Source organism: Myotis daubentonii, chromosome 18, assembly GCF_963259705.1.
Source record: "Myotis daubentonii chromosome 18, mMyoDau2.1, whole genome shotgun sequence".
NCBI lineage: Eukaryota > Metazoa > Chordata > Mammalia > Chiroptera > Vespertilionidae > Myotis > Myotis daubentonii.
Window position 1 is genome coordinate 5,652,455 of NC_081857.1, and position 24,054 is coordinate 5,676,508.

General features: G+C 45.5%; 2 protein-coding genes across 6 annotated transcripts in view; one reads left to right on the forward strand and one right to left on the reverse strand.

Moving 5' to 3' along the window:
- Nucleotides 1-235: 235 nt before the first annotated feature.
- CD160 (CD160 molecule) lies at nt 236-18,558 on the forward strand. 2 transcript variants are annotated; one of them, XM_059673450.1, is made up of 5 exons: nt 236-498; nt 9,717-9,936; nt 10,584-10,910; nt 15,313-15,465; nt 17,395-18,558. In XM_059673450.1, exons 2-5 carry the CDS (start codon nt 9,870-9,872, stop codon nt 17,400-17,402), a joined length of 555 nt encoding a protein of 184 aa, XP_059529433.1. In that variant the 5' UTR covers nt 236-498; nt 9,717-9,869; the 3' UTR covers nt 17,403-18,558. The 2 variants fall into 2 exon arrangements, with proteins under 2 accessions (XP_059529433.1, XP_059529434.1); XM_059673451.1 differs by having other exon boundaries at nt 9,796-9,936.
- A 953-nt stretch (nt 18,559-19,511) lies between these two features.
- The window catches only part of RNF115 (ring finger protein 115), a 74,974-nt gene continuing 70,431 nt past the window's right edge, over nt 19,512-24,054 (reverse strand). For all 4 annotated transcript variants that reach the window (XM_059673448.1, XM_059673445.1, XM_059673446.1 and 1 more), the window contains one exon: nt 19,512-23,802. In XM_059673448.1, the coding sequence (XP_059529431.1) occupies nt 23,671-23,802 (132 nt within the window). In that variant the 3' untranslated portion in view covers nt 19,512-23,670. The remainder of the gene's footprint in view (nt 23,803-24,054) is intronic.

Sequence of the window (24,054 nt, forward strand, 5' to 3'; positions counted from 1 at the left end):
CGTCCTACTCCTAAGCAAAACCTTCTCTCGGGAAAGGACTTGGCACCTTTCTTTGTACTTAAGAGCACAGCATGTCCTCATGTCTCCTGGTTACTGTTATCAGTCTTATCCCCACCAACTATCAAGGGAAAATCTGTGGCTCCCAAGGTGAGAAGACAATTTCCACGGGTGGTTTCTCAGCCCTCCCAGCACCATCGTCTGTTTCTAACGCAAGAGAAAGGAAGCGGGAAAGGAGAAAGCAACAGAGAAGGAGGGAGGAGAAAAAAAATTCACAGCTGCGGTGGAAGAGAGAAGCAGGAAGACCCCTGATTGCTAAAAAAAAACAACAAAAAAACCCCACTGTGTGGTTTTCAGAGATCATAGATGCCAGTAATGAGGCAGAGCAAGGCCGGAAGTGAGAGGGGGTTTTAACTAGACAAGAACCAGGCGAGAGCTGAGAGCACATTCACGCGTTCCCACCAGAGCCAGCAGCCCCAGCAGAAGAGCTTCTGTCGGAAGGTAAAGGGGGCCCCGGGAGGGGGGTGGGCGGTGGCAGATCTGCTCAAGCAAAGACAGGCTCCAGGGGACCCCGAGGAGCCCCGTCCCCTCTCCCAGGCGCCCCGGGAGAAGCGTGCTCACTCTGCTCAGGGGCTCAGGCACCCGGACACTTTCCTGACGTGGGGAAGAACCACACGGGTGTTCACGGGAGGGAGAGCGGGGTGAGCTCTGGGAGTCGCCGACCTGTGGAGCCGAAATCCTTCCTTCTGCTCTAAAATCTCCTGGCTACTCTGTGTTGTTCAGTCCTCATGGGGGACAAATGACAAGTCATTCCTAGCGATAAAAAGGATATAGTTAGGCCTGGCCGGCAGGGCTCAGTGGTTGAGCATCGACCTGTGAACCAGGAGGTCACGGTTCAATTCCCAGTCAGGGCACACCCGGGTTGTGGGCTCGATCCCCAGTGTGGGGTGTGCAGGAGGCAGCCAATCAATGAGTCTCTCTCATCATTGATGTTTTGCTCTCTCTCCCTCTTTCTTCCTCTTTGAAAGCAATAAAAAAAATTTTTTTTTTTTTAAAAAGGAGCTAGCTATTAAAGCAGTGGTTCTCAACCTTCCTAATGCTGCGACCCTTTAATACAGTTCCTCATGTTGTGGTGACCCCCAACCATAAAATTATTTTCGTTGCTACTTCATAACTGTAATTTTGCTTCTGTTATGACTCGTCATGTAAATATCTGATATGCAGGATGTATTTTCATTGTTACAAATTGAACATAGTTAAAGCATAGTGATTAATCACAAAAACAATATGTGATTATAGATGTGTTTTCCGATGGTCTTAGGCGACCCCTGTGAAAGGGTCGTTCGACCCCAAAGGGGTCGCGACCCACAGGTTGGCAACCCACAGGTTGAGAACCGCTGTACTAAAGGAGAGTTACCAGTATTGATCAACTATCCATACTTTACTCCTCAAAGCCTGGGACAAGCCACTGGGCTCCATGGGCTGGGAGCTGGCCTTGCGAGGCACCCCTGAGGGAGGTACACACCCCAGATGTGTGCTCTGGAGGTGGTGCAAGCAAGGGGGTTCAGGCCGCTGGCATGTTTTTCGGCCGAGTAAAGCTGGGAATTCCAGGGTGAAAGTAATGGTGTAGAATAGATAGTTCTCCCAAAGCTCAGAGTCGCGCACGTTAGCGGGGAGACCTTTGACCTGGTGGGACTCAGGAGACCTCAGTTTCCCTAGCTGCACAGTGAGGAAGCTGTCAGCAGAGCTCCCGACCTGGGGGCCATGGGTTTATTCATGGGATTTGTGAATTTGGGGAAAACAGTCATCTTTATGTTCACTAGTCTCTACTCGAAAGCATGTCCTTCCATTATGGTACAGGCAACAAGCCTCAGCAGAATTGGCCGTCAGTAGAAATCGCAGTCAAATCTCATTACAGGCAGAAACCGGTTTGGCTCAGTGGATAGGGCGTCGGCCTGCAGACTGAAAGGTCCCAGGTTCGATTCCGGTCAAGGGCATGTACCTGGGTTGCGGAGCACATCCCCAGTGGGAGATGTGCAGGAGGCAGCTGATCGGGCAGCTGATCGATGTTTCTCTCTCATCGATGTTTCTAACTTTCTATCTATCTCCCTTCCTCTCTGTGAAAAATCAATAAAATATATTTTTAAAAAAAAATCTCATTACAGCTGCGACAGGCTCCTCAGATGTTGTCAGGGTCATCACTCTGATGTGTCCCCTCTGGGGCTGATGAGGGTCTAAAGGAGCACGCTCCGTCTTCCATCCCACATTCTTCCAGCTCCGTTATCCTCTGCGTTTCATTTTATTCATTTTAAGTGTTATTCTGAGAACAGGATCCACAGACATCACCAGACAACCTAGAGCAGCGATTCTCAATCTGTGGGTCGCGACCCCTTTGGGGGTCGAACGACCCTTTCACAGGGGTCGCCTAAGACCATTGGAAAACACATATATAATTACATAGTGTTTTGTGATTAATCACTATGCTTTAATTATGTTCACTTGGTAACAATGAAATTGGGGGTCACCACAACATGAGGAACTGTGTTAAAGGGTCGCGGCGTTAGGAAGGTTGAGAACCACTGCCCTAGAGGGCCCATGGCACACTGAGGTGAGGGTGAGGCTGCCCTGGGTGCTGAGAGCAGACGAGTCTCGGGGCCTCCGGACCCTAAGGGTGACTGACAAACGGTTCTACTCTAAGGAATCAAGGTCCGGGCACCTTCCATTTTGTGCGAGATGTGCAGACAGGTGGCCGTGGAGCCCCGGGGCTGGGGCTAGGCTGGGAGCCTCCCCTTCGCAGTCCTGTCCCACCAGCAGCGCACGCTCAGGGAACCTCTGCACAGCTCTAGGCGTCATTTGATTGTCACAGCATTCGCGTGGGTGGGAGGCTGAGCGAGGTCGGTAACGCTGGATTTGATTCCAGGCCTCCAGGTGCCCCCCACTTTAAAGGTCGGGCGAGGAGACAACCGGGGCCTGGGAGGGCAGAAGGGGGGTGTCAGCCTAATGTGCACCCCCATTCTTGCCCGCTGAGGGGTTCGCCCGCATCTTAGGAGGGAGGGGAGGCCAGAACGTCCCCAGGCTCCCTCCCCCAGCTCTTGGGGCCATGGAGGGCGAGTTGCCACTGTAATAAGGCTTCTCTCCAGGGCCCATCAACCCATCGGACCTGATCTTGTACTCCCCACGCCGCCACACTAGTTTAGGTTTTTCCAAGCTAGCCGCGCAAGGCCGACCCGAGCGCATCCCCCACCCCCACCCTCACCCCCCAAACCCCGGAGGCTCAAGGGATCACATTTTGCAAATTTGGGGCTGATGAACTGCGGGGAGGGTCATCTCCGCTTCAATTGGAAGGCGGCGCCCTCTAGCGGTCAGAGTGCAGAACCAGCAGTGCCTGGTCCGCCCGGCACCAAGGTCACAGCTGTGATTCCAGGAGCATCCTTTGCCCACGGTCCTCGCCGGCCTCCGGCCCCCCTAAGCGGCCCAGGACAGACTTACATGCCCAGCTCCAGCCAGGCCGCAGGCACCCCGAAGCACCCCTGCGTCAGCGCCCGAGGGCGGGCAGCCTGTGTGCCGCCCCCCTTTTGGAAGCAGTCCCTGCCCCAGCCTCTCCCACCCCGTTGCACTAGTCCCTCGGGAAGGGGCCTAGAGAAGGGACTTGACCTCCCCAGGGCTCACAGCTAGCCAGTGCGGAGCCCAGACTGGAAGCCGACTCTCCCCAGCCCATCCCCACCTTACCTCACCCCTGTATTCATGGGCACCGGCCCCCAGCGCCGACAAACATCTGCCAAGGCCTAACTCCGTGGCCATATCGCAGCCTTTGAAGATCCCTCATTTAGCATCTCCTGCCGGCTCCTTGGAATACTCACGGCCTGATTATCATCACAGTCCTCGTGCTGTGACCCTGCCTGAATGGCTTGGATTGGCGTGAGAGGGGGGACAAAGGAGAGTAAACTCTCAGAGACCTGCCTAACTTGGGAGCTGGAATCCTAGCTGTGACTTCAAGCTGGTCACGCTGCGTGTACGCCTCCGTGGGATTAGTACAATAGCGTTTCGCTCAACTTGTAATGTTTGTCTCAAGAGTCAGCAGGATGTTCTGGAGGAGACAGGGTGCAGCATTAGGTGTGACCACAAGGAGGGGGCCAGAGGTCAAGGTGAGGGCAGAAGCATCGGGGGCCAGACCACTGGGCTGCTGCTAGGACTTATTAGGATTGTGACAAATGTTTAGGTAAATATAGAGAAATTAGCAATTGTCTCCATTTATATTTTCTTTTATGTTCCTTAATAGCACTTTATATTGTTTATCCTATAGGTCCCATACAGCAATCTTGTTACATTTTAAACCCATTTTAAATTTTGGGGCATTTTATGGGTATTTTACTGTTGTTATAATGCGTGGGATTTTTCCTTCTATCATATTTTCTATCAATTGTATGTAGGAAAAACGATTTTATGTATTCATTTCATAAGTGAATACCTTATGAAATTTTATTTTTGCTATGTTTTACATTATTTTATGTAAGTTGTACTTACATAATAATCCATACTATGGATATGCCATAATTCACTCAACCATTCTCTAACCAATGGGTCTTCACCTTTTTCTAATTTTTGGTATTTTAATCACTGCTGCAGTGATTATCCTCATGCCTATACCTCAGCACACTCCTGCTTTTACTTCTGTAACATGGAGTCAAAGGTACAGGGTACACACACTTTCATTCAGAGTAAATGACCGCCTATTTCCTCACACCCTTACTAGGACTGGGTTTATCAATCTTTTTTATTTTTGTTCATCTATTGGATGGTAATTCTGAAATTCTGAACTCTGAATTTTAAACAATTTGACCAGTAAGACTGAACAACTTTTCACTGCATTTCCTTTTTTGTGTACTGTCTATTCATATAACCTACCTTTCATTTCTAATATTCTTAATTCTCTTGGGTTTTCCAGGTGTAAGTTTTATCATATATAAGTAATAGTAATTTTGCCTCAAGAGTTCCAATATTTACCTCCCTCCCTTTATTTACCCTCTTGTCTAAATGCAATAACTAACATTTCCAGAGCACTGTGAAATAACAGAGGTAGTTGGAAGCATCTTTACCTGGCTCCTTGTATCAATAGAAATGATCTTATATTTTATCATTAAATGATGCTAGAATTTTGAGATATGTATTTCTCTATTATGTTGACTAATGTTCATACATTACCATTTCACCTGGGATTTTAGTGGGAATGAATATAAAATTTGATCAGAATATTGACTTTTTTTGCTAATCACTAGGTTAATTACATGATATCAGTACCACTCCTTTTACTTGAGTTTGCATTGACAAGAACTTAGCCACATAGGAACCCCTCGTTATAAAGGAGCCTGGGAAACGTTGTCTCCGGCAGGCAGGCAGGCAGGTTCTCTGCTAAAACACAGTGGAGGTGGGTTTCTTAAAAAGGGAGGCAGAGGGGAAATGGACATGGGGGCGGGGAGGGGAATTCCAGTCTATCCCTGGCTAACAATTCCATTAGCCATCTCTTCAATTTGTTAAAAGCAAAGAAATTGAAACCACTTGATTCACGAATGGATTTTTTTACCTTCAATTAGGCTTGATAATTCAAATCATCCCTGGGGTTCCCTGGAGGTCTTTACACCCCATGACAGTGTCCCAGAGAAGAGCCAGGATGAGTGAGGGATCTTGCCTTTCCTTTCTAGGGTGGGAAAGTGAAGGTGGGAAGGGAGAATCCGCAGCAGGCCTCTACCACAGGCATCTATCTTCTCATGCAAATCCATTTTAGGAAGAAATACAACTGTAAGTGATGGATCTGAAAATTAATTCATTTAATTATTTGTGCCCACATACCCCTTTGAAAGTCTTTAATGCCTGCAAGGTTATGCATTCAGTTTTAAGGACATTACCTTAGAGCTTTAATTCTGACTGCCTTCTCAATTCTTTTTACTTGCTATCATCCAGCATTTTAGTTCTGTTCTTTTTGTTAATCTCAAACTGACACATTTTAAATTTTAACCTCAGATTACTTTGACTAGGTTTTTTTCTTAAAACTTTCATTGTAAAAATATATAGTATATAAAACCCATACCGAAAGTCCCTTTGGTCCCTACACTCCCCACACCATTCTCAAGGTGATTATCTTACATTTTGACATTTCCAAATGTATTGTGTGTGTAGACAGACAGGAAGATAAATGTAGGTACAGATATATACATACACACACGTATATATTCTGTATTCAATTTTTTAATTATCAAAGTTTTACAAGCTCATCTAACAAGTCAAATAACTTAAAATGGTATAATAAAAATTAATAGGTTTTCACACTTCCCTCACAACACACCTCTGAGGATAAAAATATAAACAATGTGCTATGTACCGTTGTACTCCATCCTCTGTGATCTGTAAATAAACAGGGTGGGGCAAAAGTAGGCTTACAGTTGTTCATATGGAAAATAAAACAATAATTAATAAGTAACAATAAACAGTTTTGAGTACTCAGGACTGTAAACCTACTTTTGCCCTACCCGATATACAACTATCAAGGAGGAAATTTCATCCTCCACCCTTCACGGTTCTTCTGGCTGGTGGTCTAATAACCAAATGAACACAAGACAGATTAGCAGGGAAAACAGATTAAAGTTTAGTGATAGGCTCAACTCCTGTATACGTGGGATTGGCCCAGGAACACTGAGTAACTCCCCCAAGTGGTGGAAGCCAGCACCTTTAATACCACCTTCAGCTGAAGACAGAAGATGATGCTGGGTGAGAGTCCGTTATGGAAAAGCACAGTAAACAAGGTTTAGATGGTTTGCAAGTTTAAGTGCAAGCCTTCTCCACAGTGAAGGGAGGCCTGGCACAGTGAGGGAGACGCCTTTACAAATGGAGATTTCCCTTAGGAATAGAAATGTCCTTTGCCAGATGGCAACTTCTACTTGGTTTTCAGAGCTTCTCCCAGATCTGCTGTTTCTTAAAATTAACCAGCCTAAAATCATCAATGTTCCAAAGGGACGTATTTTGGGGTAGAAACCATTCTAAATCTACAAAAAATGATTAAACATTTTAAAATAAAATATGATCAAGTCTATACATTATTTTCTAAGAATTAATATATAAATCTACTAACATTTGTCAGGCATGTATACAAAAATGTAAAGAAACAGACAATGCATCTCAAGTGAATGATGAAAAGAAGTTTTACTCAAATAAAGGTACTGGAATCACTGGTGGTTAGCTTGAAAACATTTACATTAGGTCTGCACCTCATACTTTCCACCAGAATAAATCCCATAAAGACCAAAAGTGTTAATGTAAGATACGAAGAAATAAAAGTACTGGAAGAAACCATAGGAGATGATTTTCAATTTGGGGAGAGGAGGCCTGTACAGCATGTCACAAAACCTGAAAGCCATCAAAGTAAAAGAACAGAGTGATAAGAAAATAATTTTTTTCCCCCGCAAAACAATAGAAAAAACAAATGACAAACTAGAAAAGTATTTCTCCCTCCCATCACGAAGGACTAATTTTCGAATCTATAAGCACTCCTGCAAATCAATCTATGGACACCGCAGGAGCCACTCTCCGGGCTGCTGGTGGGGAGGCACTGCAATGCAACCCCCGGAGGACAGCATGGCAGCATCACTCAACACAGCAAATGCACATGCCCTCGGGCAGGCAATGCCACTCCCAGAGATTCATCGTTTGCAGAGTGATGTATGTGCATGGTTACTCACCGCAGTAGGGGAAGAGATTGGAAATAACCAAAATGCTCACTAACAAGAATCTATATCAATAAATTTGCATATTTAAGAATACTGTGCAGCAATTTTCATGTGCTGATATGGAATGGTCTCCAGAAAATATTGGCAAGTGAAAAGAGCAAACTGTAGGGCAGAGTGATTTGTATGCCATCATTCTTCCTTGTTGGTTTTTAAACGGGGGTGGGGGGGGGGAGACATAGGGAACTGTTTACATATGCACAGGCTATCTCTAGCTGGAGCCACAGAGTCAGGCAACTGGATGGCTGTGGGGAAGGGTCACTGGGGCATGGGAGCTGCAAGGAAACTTTTAACTGCATACCCCTCTCTGAAACTTGAACCCTGTGAATGTAATTATCTAGTCAAAAAGTTATACACTATAAAAGTATTTAAATATATTTTTAAAACATCTACAGAGGATTTTCTAAAATAAAAATGTATTTTTTTAAATATACATAGCTCTGAAATGTCGTTTTTGACACAATTGTATATTATGGACACCCATCCCTTCAGGTCCATAAAAAAAATATAACTCATTTTTTAATATTATTCTACTATATAGATGAGTCAAAATGTATTCACTCATTTCCCTACTGATGAAAATTCAGGTATTTTCTTGGTCTTGGTTTTCTGTTCAGTTTGGGTTTGTCTTGATATGGTAATAAAATTTTCTTAGCTAGGATTGGAAGATATAAACATAAAAGGTGAAACAATAAAAATATTGGAAAAGCCCTGGCCGGTGTGGCTCAGATGCTTGAGTGTCGCTCCATGCGCCAAAAGTTTATGGTTCAATTTCCCATCAGGGCACATACCCAGGTTGTGGGCTGTCCCTGGTGAGGTGAGGTGTGTGTGTGTGTGTGTGTGTGTGTGTGTGTGCGCGTGCGCGATCGCAAGAGCAGCCGATTAATGTTCCTTTTTCTCTATCCCTCTCCCTTTAAAAATCAATATTTTAAAATATTTAATATATATACATATATATGAAGAAAATTATAATCTGAGCCTGAGGGAAACTTTAACACTGAAAACATAGATGATTTTTTTAAATTTTTTAAAATATATTTTATTGATTTTTTACAGAGAGGAAGTGAGAGAGATAGAGAGTTAGAGACATCGATGAGAGAGAAACATCAATCAGCTGCCTCCTGCACACTCCCTATTGGGGATGTGCCCGCAACCAAGGTACATGCCCTTGACCGGAATCGAACCTGGGACCCTTGAGTCCTCAGGCTGACGCTCTATCCACTGAGCCAAACTGGTTAGGGCCATAGATGATTTTTTAAGAAAAGTTACAAATGTAAATTTTTCCTATGAAAAAAAAAAAGTCAAGAGACAACACATTGTGAGGTAATATTTGTTTAAAAAAAAATGGTCAACTGATGAACCAGGAGTTATGGTTCGATTCCAGGTCATGGCACATGCCCGGGTTGCGGGCTCGACCCCCAGTTTGGGGCGTGTAGGAGGCAGCCAGTCAATAATTCTCTCTCATTGATGTTTCTCTCTCTCTCTCCTCTCTTCCTCTCTGAAATCAATAAAAATATATTAAAAATTAATTTTAAAATGGCAGACAGGTTAATATCCCTAATACAGAGAAAATTTCTAAAAGTTGAGTTTAAAAAATGCTAATACTATGAACAAGCAATTAATACAGAAGGAAATATTAATGACCAATAAACATCTGATGAGATCTTCACCCTCACCAGTCATGGAAATGCCAAAGAAAACCTAATTTTTCATCCCGCACATTGGCAAAATGTAACAGATATAACATCCAGTGCTGGCCAGCACATAAAGTAATGTAGATTTTCAAATATTATTGTTTAACATCTGAATCTCAACTACTTTTTAGAGGAATTTGATAATTTAAAGATATTTTAATGTTCATATTCTTTGACCCAGAAATCCAATTAAACTTTAAAAAAATCTGAAAATACAGCTTTTCGTGTCTCTCTCCTCCACCTCCCTCAGAGTCACGCCCACAGCAGCCAGGGCCTCGACCAGGGAGTGGCTGTGGAGCTGCCGCGGCGGGCTCCCTCTGTGCTTCCAGGAGAGCGAGGCCAAGGACATCAGCAGAGCCACCTGCGTCGAGTTCCCGAGCTGCTGACAACCTGCTGGACGCCGATGGCCTCTGGCAGAGGCTGCTGGGCCCTGGCCGCTCTGCTGGCAATTGTGGACATCGAGCTTGGCGGTGAGGACAGCCCATCCCCAAGCCCCAGAGCAGAGCAGCCCCCAGGGAGAATCCCGGGCTCCTGAGGGGGATGGACCCCATGTTCTTTCCCTAGCGAGGAAGGAGGGACCCGCTCTTCTTGATGCTAATGCCAGGGTGACAGGCGTCGTTTCCTTTTCTTTGTTAGAACCCTATCGTGCACCCATCAGACATCGCGTCTGTGCTGTGTGTTGCAAAGAGCCTGGTAAACTGGCCCTCCCTCCGAAATTCCTACAGGCTCATGAACTCTAAATTCATGAAGTCCAGGTACCACATTTGCCAACTCCGAAAACCCATTTAACCGCTCTGTGCTTCGTATTTGTTCATCTATAAAATGGGGAAACACCTGCCTCTAGGGCTCTATCAAGGATGAGGTACATTAACAAAGCACTTTAACTTAAAGGCCTATAGGTTCCAGGTGGACAGTAAAAATCAAACGCAAACCATTCAATAAATGAGGAGCTGGGATTGCAGGTCTCCATCAGACATGGGTGTAACTCATGGACAACTCCTCTAAGAGGATGGCATTTAATGTCCTGGGGCAGCCCCCCTCTCTGCCTCAACATTTGGAAATAACGTGAATTTATTTGCCATGTACTCCCACGGCTAATCCTTCCTTCCCATTTCAGGATGCATGCACCTCCTCAGCTCAGCGTCCCAGCAAGGAAAGCGACTAAGCTTAACCTGCACCTTGCGGCACACGAACGAAGAGGCTGAGGGGGCCATCGTGTTTCTGTGCAAGGACAGGCCTTCGGACTGTTCCCCTGAGACCAGCTTGAAGCACCTGAGCCTGAGACGCTCGCCCGAGATGGATGGTGCCAGTGAAAGATCATCTCAGTTGGAGTTCACCATAACCGAAGCCACACCATGGGCCAATGGGACCTACCAGTGTTGTGCCAAAAGCCAGACGCCAGAAATCCTCCTTCAAGGTCACTTTCTCTCCATTTCAGTCACAGGTGAGCTCCTAACATCCCTAATACCACAGGCGGGAGGGACCCCAGCAGGGTCAACAGCTGGGGACAGTAGGTATTTCGGGTCCTGACCAGGCAGCCTCCTTGAGGGCGTCCTTCCCGTTACAATCCTTTTCCCTCTCCCCCACTGGCCAATGCCGCTTTCCTACGAAGGCAATCTCCCTTTGTCTTCAATTTCAAGAAAGCTTACCGAGGTAGCCACCCCATTTTTATTGACACTGATTGAGTCACGAGTAAGTAAAAGCAACTTGTCCGACGCCCCCACTGACCAGGGCCAGTAAATGCAGACGGAGGGCTACGATGGGAGGTCTCTGTGTTTCTAAACACAGGCACCGAGCCTTCAGGCTGGGACAGAGATTTGAGATAAAATGGATGGTTGTCTTAAAGACGATTTAGTTGTAAGAAACAGAAACCCCTTCAAGCTGCAATAGATTAGAGGGGGGTGTCGATGGGGAGACAATAAAGCAAGAAGTGTAGCCGGCCTGCATGAGATCATTTCCAGAAACCAGAAAGCCAGCAGAAGCCGAGTCCCTGCCTCTATCTCACTGGGGCAGCAAAGCCTCGCATCCCTACAGGTCGCCTCCACTCTGCTCCCTGCTGTTACTACTTGGGCACAGGTTGAATAGGACCACTCCAGCCTCAGCTGTACCTACAGCTTCCTCATCTGCCCAGCAGAGCGACTCCGTCCCTACATGCCCAAAGGGGCAAGCCTTCCAGAGAGAAAATTCTATTCCGCCTAGAATTCCGTGCCCAACCAAGCCACCAATTAAACGTGAGGAAGGAATAGACGCCGTCAGACAAGCAATGACTCAAAACTTGTCTCTTACGTGATTGTTATTAAGAAGTTACCAGAGAATGTGCTTCAGGAGAACTAGAAAGTGAACGGTAGAGTGGGTAAAACGGGATCCCGGAAACAAGGAACCTAACAGAAACGAGGATAAGGAAATTCTAGAAGAAAAGGGCCCAAAAAGAGCAATTAGTCCAGCAGAGAGCGAGGGAGAGAGGGCTCCAGAAGGAAACGTTATAGGACAGAATAGAATTGACAGATCAGCTCTCAGGAGGCCTGTGACAGGTTGAAATCCTCATCTTCAATCAAAGTCAATAGACAATATCTGAACTTTATCCAGAAAGTGGTAACATGAGCATATTATTTATAAACTAGGGGCCTGGTGCACGAAATTCGTGCACTGGGTGTGTGTGTGTGGGGGGGGGAGTGTCCCTCAGCCCAGCCTTCCCCCTCTCACATACTGGGAGCCCTCAGGCGTTGACCCCCATCACCCTCCAATCACAGGATCGGCCCCTTGCCCAGGCCTGACGCCTCCGCCAGAGGTGTCAGGCTTGGACAGGGGACCCCCATCTCCCCCCGATCACTGGCTCTGACCCCCGCCCAGGCCTGAGGCCTCTGGCCCAGGAATCATGCCTGGGCAGGGGACCCCCATCTCCCTCTGATCGCTTGTTCCACCCCCCGCCCAAGCCTGACGCCTCTGACCCAGGCTTCAGGCCTGGGCAAGGGGACCATCATATCCCCCCCAATCCCCGGCTCCGCCCCCCACCCAGGCCTGATGCTTCGGCCAGAGGAGTTGACCCTCATCACCCTCCGATCACCAATCACCGGATCGGCCCCTTGACCAGGCCTGAGGCCTCCGGCAGAGGTGTCAGGCTTGGGCAGGGGACCCCCAGCTCCCCGCGGTTGCAGGCTCCGCCCCTGCCCAGGCCTAACGCCTCTGGCCTAGGCGTCCGGCTCGGGCAGCGGGGACCCGCAGCTGCAGCGGCCCCGCGATCCTGGGCTCCGCTTTAGGCCCAGGCAAGGGACCCCTAGCTCCGGGGACTGCCAGCTTTGACTGTGCCCAGCTCCCATCGCTGGCTCCACCCCTACTTCCTGCTATCACTGGCCAGGGCGGCAAAGGCGCCTGATTCTCCGATCATGGCTGGGGGGCAGGGCAAAGGTGGCCCTGGGGCCGCCTTTGCCCTGCCCCCCAGCTCTTAGCTCTCCCCTGGGTTTCCGATCACTGTCAGTGGCAGGGGGCTTCTTCCTGCTTTCCCTTTCACCTCCCTGCATTGTCCCTACATATGCAAATTAACCGCCATCTTGTTGGCAGTTAACTGCCAATCTTAGTTGGCAGTTAATTTGCATATAGCCCTGATTAGCCAATGAAAAGGGTAGCTCGTACGCCAATTACCATTTTTCTCTTTTATTAGTGTTGATATGGTGAAACATGTCAAAGAATTGAGAGTGATGGTCTCTGGGGAATAGGCCTGAGGAGGATAACAGGGCACTGCTATTATTCTTTATGAACTTTCAAAGAATTACTTGTTAACTTTAAGAAAACTAGGGATAAATCACACACACACACCCAAAATAGAAACCTGGCCCAGAGCCTTTTAACAAATGTTTTCATCCTCTCCTGTGGCTAGCCGTCAATCCAAATCTTCTACTTCAGTCTCGGTTATTTCCCTTCCTTGCTTCCCGGTGTGTCTTCCTTAGCCCGAGCTACAGCACTCAGCACGTCCACTCTCCCCGATCAACTCCCGTCTCCATTGACTTCTGTGGCTGTGCTCCCGTTTTTTTCTACCTTTCTGACTTCTGTGCTCTCCTTCAATGCTTCTATTTCCCCCTCTCAAACAAGGGAATTCCTTCCCCAAGACTCCTCATTCCCCCCATCCATCTTTTCACTCTCTCCCCCAAGTTCTCATCCACCCTCTTGATTTAAACCTGCCCCTCCCTGCAGCTGACCCACAAATCAACTTCTCCAGCTCTCAACTCTTCCCTAGGTTTCAGTTAAACATTTCCACCGACAACTGGATTCCAGCTCCTGAATGCCTACCATCTCCTCAGACTCAAACCCTTTCTCCTGAAACTGTACTTCTGTCCACTCTTTAGTCTAAACCTTGGTCCCTCCTTTTTCCCTTCCCCCATCCAGTTATTGAGTACTACTGGTTCTTTCCCACATTCATTCCTTTCTTTCCGGTATTCTCCAGGTCATCATCTCACTTAAAACATCCCAATAGCCTCTAACTGGTGAGCCCCTTGAGATCCAACTGTGTTACTCATCTTTATCTCCCACAGCAACTGCAGGGCCTGGCACTGAGCTGTTGCCTAATAAATGGCCCATCAACTCTAAAATATGGTCTCTGCCTCCAATCCACGCTACCACCCACCATCTAAAACGCTAATCCTATATAATAAAAGCCTAATATGCTAAATGTCCAGTTGTCTGGCCGGCCGTTCAACCAATCAAAGCATATGTTAATGATATTCTAAGGCCACTCAACCACTTGCTATGATGTGCACTGACCACCATGGGGCAGACACTCAACATAGGAGCTGCCCCCTGGTGGTCAGTGTGCTCCCACAGGGGGAGTGCCGCTCAGCCAGAAGCTAGGCTCACGGCTGGGGAGCGCAGCAGCAGTGGCGGTGGCAGAAGCCTCTCCCGCCTACACGCAGTCAGACATCCCCTGAGGGTTCCCGGACTGCAAGAGGGCACAGGCCGGGCTGAGGGACTCCCTCCCCCCGCCCCCCACCTGAATTTCATGTACCAGGCCTCTAGTTTGTACATGATACACCACCATCCGGTTTTAATGGCTTTTCATTATCTATGATACAAAACCTAAGTTACTTTGACCTGGCACTACTATTTAGTACTGTTCCAGTTAACTTCATTCACTAGTGGAACCTCCTTTCATTCATTGAACAAGTAAGTATTGAACACCCCAAGCACAAGCCTTAGAGAACAGAATGGGGGTAAACAAAGTCATTGTTCCTTGTAACGTAGCATTCATGTTCTAACACAGAAGTACCACAGTCGGCACATGTGGATACTCACCAAGTATGGAAATAAGGTTCCTTCTGGAAGATGAAATGAGGCCAGACAGGTAACAGTATCAATAAACAATGTCTACCATTGAGTGCTTACTGTGCCGGGCACTGTGCTAAGTGATACTTCATCTTCATGATCTTTTAAGAAAGCTACTATTTTTGTCATGTGACAACTCGGGCTCCAGGGAATTTGTGTAAATCCACTCAGCTAGTAGTGAGTGGGGGATAAAAATCCAGATCTATTCCAAAGCCCAGATTTTAACTTAGGCTGAACTGCTTAACCCACCACCCCGCCGATGGCTTTTAGATGAGACCAAGTCCAAGGGGACTAAGCTATTTTAACTGTCTCTCTGGCATGAGTTTAAAGTTCCTTCAAGGCAGGCTTATTTGCATTCCCAGCGTGACAAACAGACTCATCATCATCATCACCCACAAATGTTTTTTGAAAAACTTATCTGGGCAATGAAGTATGCTGATACTTGGAGACCAAAAGAAGTTCTGAGGTGATGCAAAAGGACGTTCTGATGATTTCTGAAACCCTTCCCTGACCCCGATTCTCTTTTGAACCAGAGACAGGGAACTACACAGTGACGGGAGGGAAACTAACAGGACAGCAGGAGTCCAGCCATGGTAATGGCCCTCTCCACAGTAAAGGCCCTCTCAGTCCAAGCGTCCTGCAAGAGGTCTGGGTGATGCTGGCCACCAGCCTGATGGTCCTTCAAGGTAAGTTCAGATGAAGCTTAAGCACCTGTTACGATCCAGAGGGTGGACAGGAAGCCGAGTGGGGAAGGGACATGCTCAGCAACCCCTCACTGTCCACAGGGAAACATCGAACCCACGAGGGCAAAACTGACCCACAGGGACTAACTAGGGAAAGACGGTGAGTCAGACTCTCCACGTGTAGGAGGTCAGACTTGTTAGGAAAGGCCTGGGGAGAGGCCATTAAATACAGCTCCTGTGCTCAGTAAGGAACAGAGGGCTACACGCCGAGGCCATTGTGTGAAAATGAACAAGGAAGAGACAGACTTGGTCCAGAGGTGAGGTTTGAACAGTGCAGCTCCTCAGCAAAGGCTGATGCCAGATCGAGTATATTCAGCACTTCTGGCTCAGCCCCTGTGCACCCTTTATCAAGAGGAATCAGGTTTTCCCTAACAGACTGGAACTTGCAATGCTTTGCCATTACATTTTTGCATAAATCAGATGCAGGGTTTTGTCTGTCCTTGGCATTCTGTTCCATCTTTATTTAGGCATTCCTCAAACCAATCAATATCCACCACTTGGTTGTCACCAGAATGTAAGCGCTCTACATGCTGGGACTTTGTCTTGCACATGTAGGCTCTTAGTAAACGTGTTTGAAGAATCTGCATGATGGGCTAGGCTTTACACGATGATTCTAACCTCCTACCACCCTTTGAGACAAAGATTCCTGACTACTCATCAGGAAAATGGGTACAAAGAGGTGAAATGTTGCCCCGGTTCACAGGAATTAATACAGGTGCTTCTCACTAACACCCTGTGCCCTCAGGAATTATCTACTTCAATCTCAACTCCTTCACCTCCCTCCCCATTCTGAGGCCGCCTCCTCACATTTCTAGAAACAGGACCTAACACCCCCTTAGTCCAACTCTTTACCTACAAACCATCAAAAGAAAAGTGACTTTACCTGTGATGCTTGGCGAGGACCTGCCAAATGTAAGCCTAGGCCAGTTTTCAAGAAGAAACTGGTGAAAATCAATCAAGCAGTCTGACCCTATAGACATATTCTTTACTAGAGGCCCAGTGCACGAAATTCATGCAAGAGTAGGCCCTCGCAGCCCCGGCTGCCTCGTGCCCCCCGCCCACTGGTCATTCCGGAAGGTCATTCCACCATCCAGTCTAATTAGCATATTAGCTCTTTATTATATAGGTTTAAACCTAAATTCTCTCAGGTGGTTAGGTTACTGTTAGTAAAATAAATTTTACTCCTTCATACAGAATAAATGCCCTAAAAAAAGTGGAGGAAATAAGTCTAGCCATTCAATCTACTACACTTACTACCCGAGTCCCAAATTATGCCAGAGTAAAAAATCTCTAAGCTCGTTTCCCTTCTCCTGTCAGATGAAGAGAATGAAGTTTTGATAGTTCATTCCTTTTCTTTATTCTCCCTCCCCCAACAAGACTTACCAGAATTATTAAAGAGGCAGCATTCAGTAGGAAAACAGTACGTGTTTTCTCAGGTCTAGGGGAATCATATGGATCAAGTTAGCATGTTTACACATGACAAAAAGGATGAGGGCGTTTCCTAGGTCTGTACCTTCTTCAGCTCATGACTAACTTCACTGAGTACCCTGTCCTATCACCATGCCAGCCATTCAGTGCCCTCCATGGAAAACCTACCTTGAACTTTGAGTGGCATCTACTTCTTCGATTGTCCTACCTCGCAGCACGGAGAGATTGGTGGTTAGCCCCCTTCCCACTGCCACCAGAATGTGAGATTTGTAAAGATACAACTGCAACCTCCGTAGTAAGACACAACACATAGCATGCACCCCATTTTTCCTTTTCTGTTCCCTCTCAAGCCAGGAGCGCCTAGCGGGGATGAATTTACATGAGGTATTTTGTTGCTATTCTAAGTCGTGTGGCAGTAATAAACTTTCCATTTTCTTTCTACAGCTCTGTAAGAGCTTCCTGCCAGAAGAAATCTTTTTAAAAATCACAGCAAGATAAGTATGTTTACCTTGGTATCTTTCACATTACAACATGGGCACAGGGGGACGTGCCAAGAATCTGGGGAATATAAAATGGGACAAATGAGTGGATCCTTTGACCTCCCCTACTTACTTCCAGGGCAAGCCTGCCTTCTTCCCACCTCAGTCACAGTGAGGGGGAGAGCAGCTCTCACCGTGGCTGGGGCAGTGCCCACTCAGACACGGGCTAAGTCCATGTGTTTCTGTGTCCCCAGAAGAACTTTTCCTCGGTCCCACCCCCACAACCCCTGCCCCCAAACACAGTAAAAGAAGCAAGTCAAACCAAGTGAGAACACCAATTTTTGGGGGAGAAATTGTTATTTACCACTAAAGGGAAGAAAGAAGAAAGAAGCAAAAGAGAGGTAGGAGAGGAAAGAGACCAAGACCCGGTGTCTCGACTCTGCATGAACACAGAGAAAATGAAGAGAGCACCTGGTGTTCGATGAGGGGAGGAATCCACACAGCACTGATGGAGGAAGATTTGTGCAGACCAGATGCACCACGGATCACAACTGTCTACCTTCAGCGAAGTACTTACCAACATCTTCGGTCATTTCTCTTTTTATATAAATGCCCAAAGCAGTATTTGCATCCTTTTTTCTCCTAAATTCACAAACCCTCTTTCTCTTTAAACAGATGACCTCTTGTCATAGTTAAGCAAGGAGGTGGGAGGCGGGGTGGGGGAGGGAGGATATGCCTGACAGGAAGAACTACATGAATGGAGAGGTACGAACACAATTTCACTGGAACTAAATAGTAAACTATCGAAAGGAACCACCTTACCTGCAATCGTTGGCCAGGATCTGCCCAGTGTGGGAGCTAAGGCTTGTGGGAACAGAGAGAAGGCTGGAAGAGACGGGTAAGACCCTTATTAGTGATGGTCTTGAACCTCAAACTCAAAGGATTTTGGATTTTGTTTCATAAGGTAAAAAAACTAGGCATGGAGTCAAAAGACCTGCTCTGCAACATACCAGCTGTGTGTACTTGGGCAAGTGAAGTTCTGAAATGTATCTTTCAAATACGTCAATACTGTGTTTCAACTGGATGAGGATTCTGGTGTGACTAATAAAGACAAATTGATTTAAAAGTATTACTGAAATCTTAGTAGCTTTTTGTGATGTATTGATTCACTAAGATACTGAAGATACAACTATCATCTCGTTGGGAAGGAATCTAGTACCTTTTGGACCTTAAAAAATAGTACATCTTATTAGAAAATGTGAAGAACCAAAAGCCTGCATCCCGTAATTCACAGGTAGAAGTATCCTAGCTGAGAGAGAAAGGCAACATGTGGAATCCACTTCCGTGGACCCCTTCTAAGTGTAATCAGCAAGACGAAGTTCTCATGTATAAGATCACAGAGTTGGATGCATGTAATCCCATTGTCTGGCAGGTATGAGATGAAAACCTCAATGTCCTTTGGATAAGAGAAGGGCTCTACTTTGGCCCTGAGAAACCTCTCCAGGGGTACACAATGCATTCTACCCGTTCTACTTTAAACCCCTGAGCGGCCTGTGGGGTCCAGCCGGAGTGCTGAGACTCAGACATTACTACAAGCTACAATTTCCTCCCACAGGACAGCCACCTGGAATTTTTAACCCATCAAGCCTCCCCCGCAACTCCCTGCACCAGAACTCATGCGAGATTCATTTTGGAAACTTGCAGGAAGAGAACTCTGTCCTGCTGGTCCCCCCAACTCCCAAATCTCCGCTGCTGATTTATTCTTGTAAACAGCACTCTGGTCTTCCCACCTCTCCATCAGCGGTCAAACAGGGTTTCCCCCTAGCATCATGTTACCACCCCCTCCTTTTCCTCCTCCTGTTGTCTTCACTGACCTGATGTCAGTGTCCTGCCTAGATCAGCTCTAACAACCAACTCTGAAGTGCCCTTCACCTCCAAAACCCCAGACGCTGCTGTGTTATTGTTTATAGCAGACACAGACTCATTCCCCCGTCAGACTGATATATTTAATTAGTTCCTTGAGGAAGCAGCACCTAGACACCAGGGAGAAAGAAACTGAAGCACGCAAGTCATGAGAGAAAGTCAATTGGCAACAATAATTTATCGAGAAAAAATTTTAAAAACAAATTATATTTGAGTTCAACTTAATATCATACAGAAGCAATGGATGATAAACACCCTTTTCTCAAAAGTCCTTTATTCTTAACTTCATCAATGACCACACTTTTACTTCTACTGAATCCCTTCACCACACCATGTAACAGGGCGCTTGCCAGGCCAACGGTGTCCCAACACAGAACTGCAGAAACACAGGAGCCAAGGTGCTCAGGCCTCTGCCGGGCCCCTGCTCACTGCACCTCAGTGCCCATCAATCATATCCTTTCCTCTACAGTGAAATGTGCATGTATGTGTGTGTGTGTGTCTCTGTGAATATATACATATATACATACACACACATATATTTGAATACAAAGACATAAACAAATACTTTTCCTCCTAATAACCACTTAATCAAAGTGATACCTGTTGGAGGGGAAATGTTCCCCAAAACCTTCTAAGTTGAGAGCTAATTATTGGACCAAAGAGTACTACTCAAGGAAATATCTGACAAGTACTTGGCTCAATTGTTAGGCAGTAAATGTTGACAACTACAATTTATAATAAGCTAAGGAAGCTATTTGATTTATAGCCATTTCCATATTCTCCACCTAGAATAATCCTTTTTCTTAGAAACTAATACTTTAAGGAAAGAATTAAGCTATACCAATAGGGACAAAATGTCATTCTGGATTCTCCAAGTTTCTCAACTCTTCAGAGAACTGACAATAAGAACTTTGAAGGAAAATTAATGCTTGTACCAGGATTATTCCTTCTCCCTGCTCCAAACTCATTAGCTTAGAAACTTTCAAGATGTCGAAGCGATACCAGCTAAAAGTACCACTTTGCCCTTCCCACCCTACTGCCCAGTTCTGCCGAGTCAGAATGAACCCAGAGGAGCATGACTTACACTAACCCATCTGGAAACTACCTGAGAAGCAATCATCCCTTAGAGGCCGGAAAGGAGTGCCCTATATAACCTCTCAATGTTCAAGTCTACCAATTTCCAGGACATGTCTCTGACTTACATGGTAGTTTTCTTCCCTCCTATTTCAGATCATAACGGACAAGAGGAAGAGAAAGACATTCGTGAATAAAAAAAACAATCTGTTTAGCTCTGCCGGGACTCATATTACATTTAATATGAATGTAAAAGCCTCAAGTCTAAGGGCTCAAGATCTGAAATTGCAACCGTTTTCTCTTCTCTTTGACAATCAGAGAAAGCTGTCGTCTTTTGAGTCCCATTAATGCTCCAGGTTCCTGAGTCTGTAAGCCTTCCAGTTATGAAGGAAAGAAACACCTGAGAAGTCTGGGTTATGTAGCCCTCTGCCTTCAGCACTGCCTCCTATTTAAGAGCAAGGCATTCCTAGAAACAAACTCTGCATGTCTCACCCCAGATATGCTGTGGTGTTAGACCAATGAATCTGCAAAGTTTCTCCCTAGAATGGGAGGTATCTCAGATTTCCAGGTGGATTTAAATTGAAGAGAAAAAATAGCTATTATGCACACAGCAAACTGGTCCTCATCCCACGAATGTTTCTTCTACCATTTAACCCTAGTACTAAGGTCTCTAAACAAGACAGATATTTCCATAATTTGGCAAAATTTAAGTGGGATAAGGATCATTCGACGGTGTGCAACATTTCTATTTTTCCTTCTTGTGATGGTTAATTTGTGTCAACCTAACTCAGCCATGAGATGTCAAGATACCTGGACAAACATTATTTCTAAGTGTTTCTATGAGGGTAATTTTTATAAGATTAATACCTGAATCAGTAACTGAATAAAGCAGATTTCCCTCCCTAATATGGGGGAGCCTCATCCAATCAGCTGAGAGCCTGAATAGAACAAAAAGGCTGATAGTCCTGCTAGGAGGAGCTCCACCTGCCTCGCTGCCTGAGTTGGTTCATCAGCCCTGTCCTGCCTTTGAACTCAAAGTAAAACATCAGCTCTTCTCGGGTTTCCAATCATCTGGCTTTTCAACTAGAACGTACTCCATCAACTCGCCTATGCTCAGGTGTTTGGAATCAAATTAGAATGCCACAGTTGTCTCTCAGAAAAACTGTGACAGCCTGGAAAGATCTTGGAACCTCTTAGCCTCCGTATCACATGAGCAAATTCATTATAAATCCATACATGTATACACACAAGCACACACATATCCTATTAGTTCTGCTGCTTTATAAAACCCAAATATATTGCTTAACCTAAATTAACCTGAAGTCTGAGATGCCTCCTATTTTAGGAAGAAACACTTCAGATACATAAAGTGGGAGGAGTCTGGGGACAGCAAAAAGTGAAGAAATTTTCAGATAATTTAGACTGTTACTAGCTATTCTGTGTACTGAGACAGTAAATCCCTATTCCAGCACTTTGTTTCCATCCTTCTAGGAAGCTACTGAGATCCTTTCTAGTTCTCTGGTTTTAAGTAAAAATACAAACGCCTTCCTGGCATCTCCAGACACTTAACAGGCAGACAAAGCTTTCCAGGCTGTCACAATTTTTCTGAGACAGTTGAATAGTGGCCATTAAATATTCATAATATACCTCACACTCCCTCCAGCTTCTCACCTCCCCTCAAAAGCAATGTTTATTTGGAGGCTAGATTTCAATAGGCTTAGTTAATAGCTCACATTCTCCAAAGAAACAAACTCTACAGAGATATGACATGAGAGGCATATAAAAAAATCTTTTATTTCCTCTTGGCCCAACCTGAATCAGACCTTATGGACACACCTTTTATGGGAAGGCTATTAATTCAGCAGGCCACTTTTCTTTCTCTCTTCCCTCCCCTATCATCTACCACTAGAGATATCATCTATATCTCTAATCCCCTTCCCTAAACGCCCCCCCCCAAATCAGAGTATAGTGCATGATATTCAACAAAAACTAATAAAGACAGAAGCCAAGAAAGAGACTCTCTTAGAGGCTTTCTTGCTCTGATCATTCCAAACTATGACCAGACTAACAGTGCCTCTCTGTAACCCTTTTGGGTGTACCAACAGTACCCATCATTTCCCTTTGAGGTTTTGAGATTCTGAAGACATTTCTGATCTTTTCCAAATGCACCAAGCAGCATATGCGTGTAGATGGGACACTGTTAGGCTAAAAAAAAGTAAGGCCTACCTCTCCTAGACCAGGCTGTTTTGAACATGATCACAATAATCAGTTTGATTAAGGATATGCAGAACCAAGCAAACAAAGGTTTCAGAGATGATCAAAGGGCTTAAAAAATTAAAGCAAGACAATGTAAAACTCTCAATTCCTAAATATCAATGAATTACTAAAAACAGTGAACAGAGCAGCAATGAAGGCATTCTATTTCTGTGAGGGAAATTATTTTAAAGTCCGCAGGACAAAAGACATAAACAGTGAGATGGGGATCATTAAAAAATGTCAGAACCAAAGATTTCAAACATGTGTCCTTCTTTGCCTGTATGCTGCTCCACTCTTTCGAAAAAAGGAGCCAGAATTAGATTCCTACCAACAGAAGACCCCTAAGTCACATTGGCTGGTTTCTGCAGAAACTGCATCTTTTGAAGTAGTCTTTAAAAACAAAATGAGAAAACCAGAGTATAATGATAAGCCACTTTCTCCTTCCCAATGTAATTTTTCTTTGATTTGCTGTCTGAGGGTTCAAAGTCATTAGTCTTAGATTTCTGAATTAATCTGACCTTAATTCATAGCTAATGTGGCCAAGAATATATGCTTTTGTATGATTAAAACAGAAAGACTTACATCAGTGGACTTTTGGGCTCTGGTTCCACTGTATTTACCATAAAATACACTAATGATAGGATGGAGGCTGGACAAGGGGGTGAAAACATCTAATAAAGGGCAACATGGCAGATAGCAGGACCCTAGCTAGACTTTAAGGAACTAATTCTATTCTGGCAGGGGGAACCCACATAATGAAGTTTCACACTTGTAAAATTATTACTCTGATTCAGCAGTAAGAGGCATCTGGTTTTAGATACAATTCCATCTATAGATGCTAACTTTAAATTTAAAGAAAACACTCTGCATTAATATTATGGGTTGGGGTTTCTTACACGATTTCTAACTCCACCGACTATTTTGTTTTTATACAATTCACAGCTATGGTAAGACTACCACAGCCCTGGCTCAGACGTGGTCTTTAGATTCAGAAAGTCCATCGGTCACGTAGCTGGTTGTCACTGCTAAATCTGTTGCTTGCAGAGGCCTCAGAGTTCTGGGTTTGCCAAGTAGAGTCCTCACCATTTAAGCTCTTCCTACATATAGGACATGTATCGTGCTGAAACAGAAAGATATCAGTCCATGTAAACAGCTTGCCCTGAGACGTTGTAGGTACTAACACTTAGAAAATCCTGAGAGTTGGCCAGTAAAAAACAAAAGGGTATGCATTCTCACACAGTGCACACCGGGCTCCGAGGTGTTAACACCAGGACAGCCCCCAAACAGAACTTTAAACGCAGAGAGAGCTTGTAACAAGAGCTAACACATACCACCAATTGGAACTAACCAGAATCAGTGACCTGAGATGATC

What these genes read in the sequence shown, in the direction of transcription:
- CD160 (XM_059673450.1), top strand. Translation starts at nt 9,870, where the DNA reads ATGGCCTCTGGCAGAGGCTGCTGGGCCCTGGCCGCTCTGCTGGCAATT. An exon ending in TGTGGACATCGAGCTTGGCG is followed by an intron (nt 9,937 to 10,583) that starts GTGAGGACAGCC and finishes TTCCCATTTCAG; the next exon opens with GATGCATGCACCTCCTCAGC. An exon ending in TCTCTCCATTTCAGTCACAG is followed by an intron (nt 10,911 to 15,312) that starts GTGAGCTCCTAA and finishes CTTTTGAACCAG; the next exon opens with AGACAGGGAACTACACAGTG.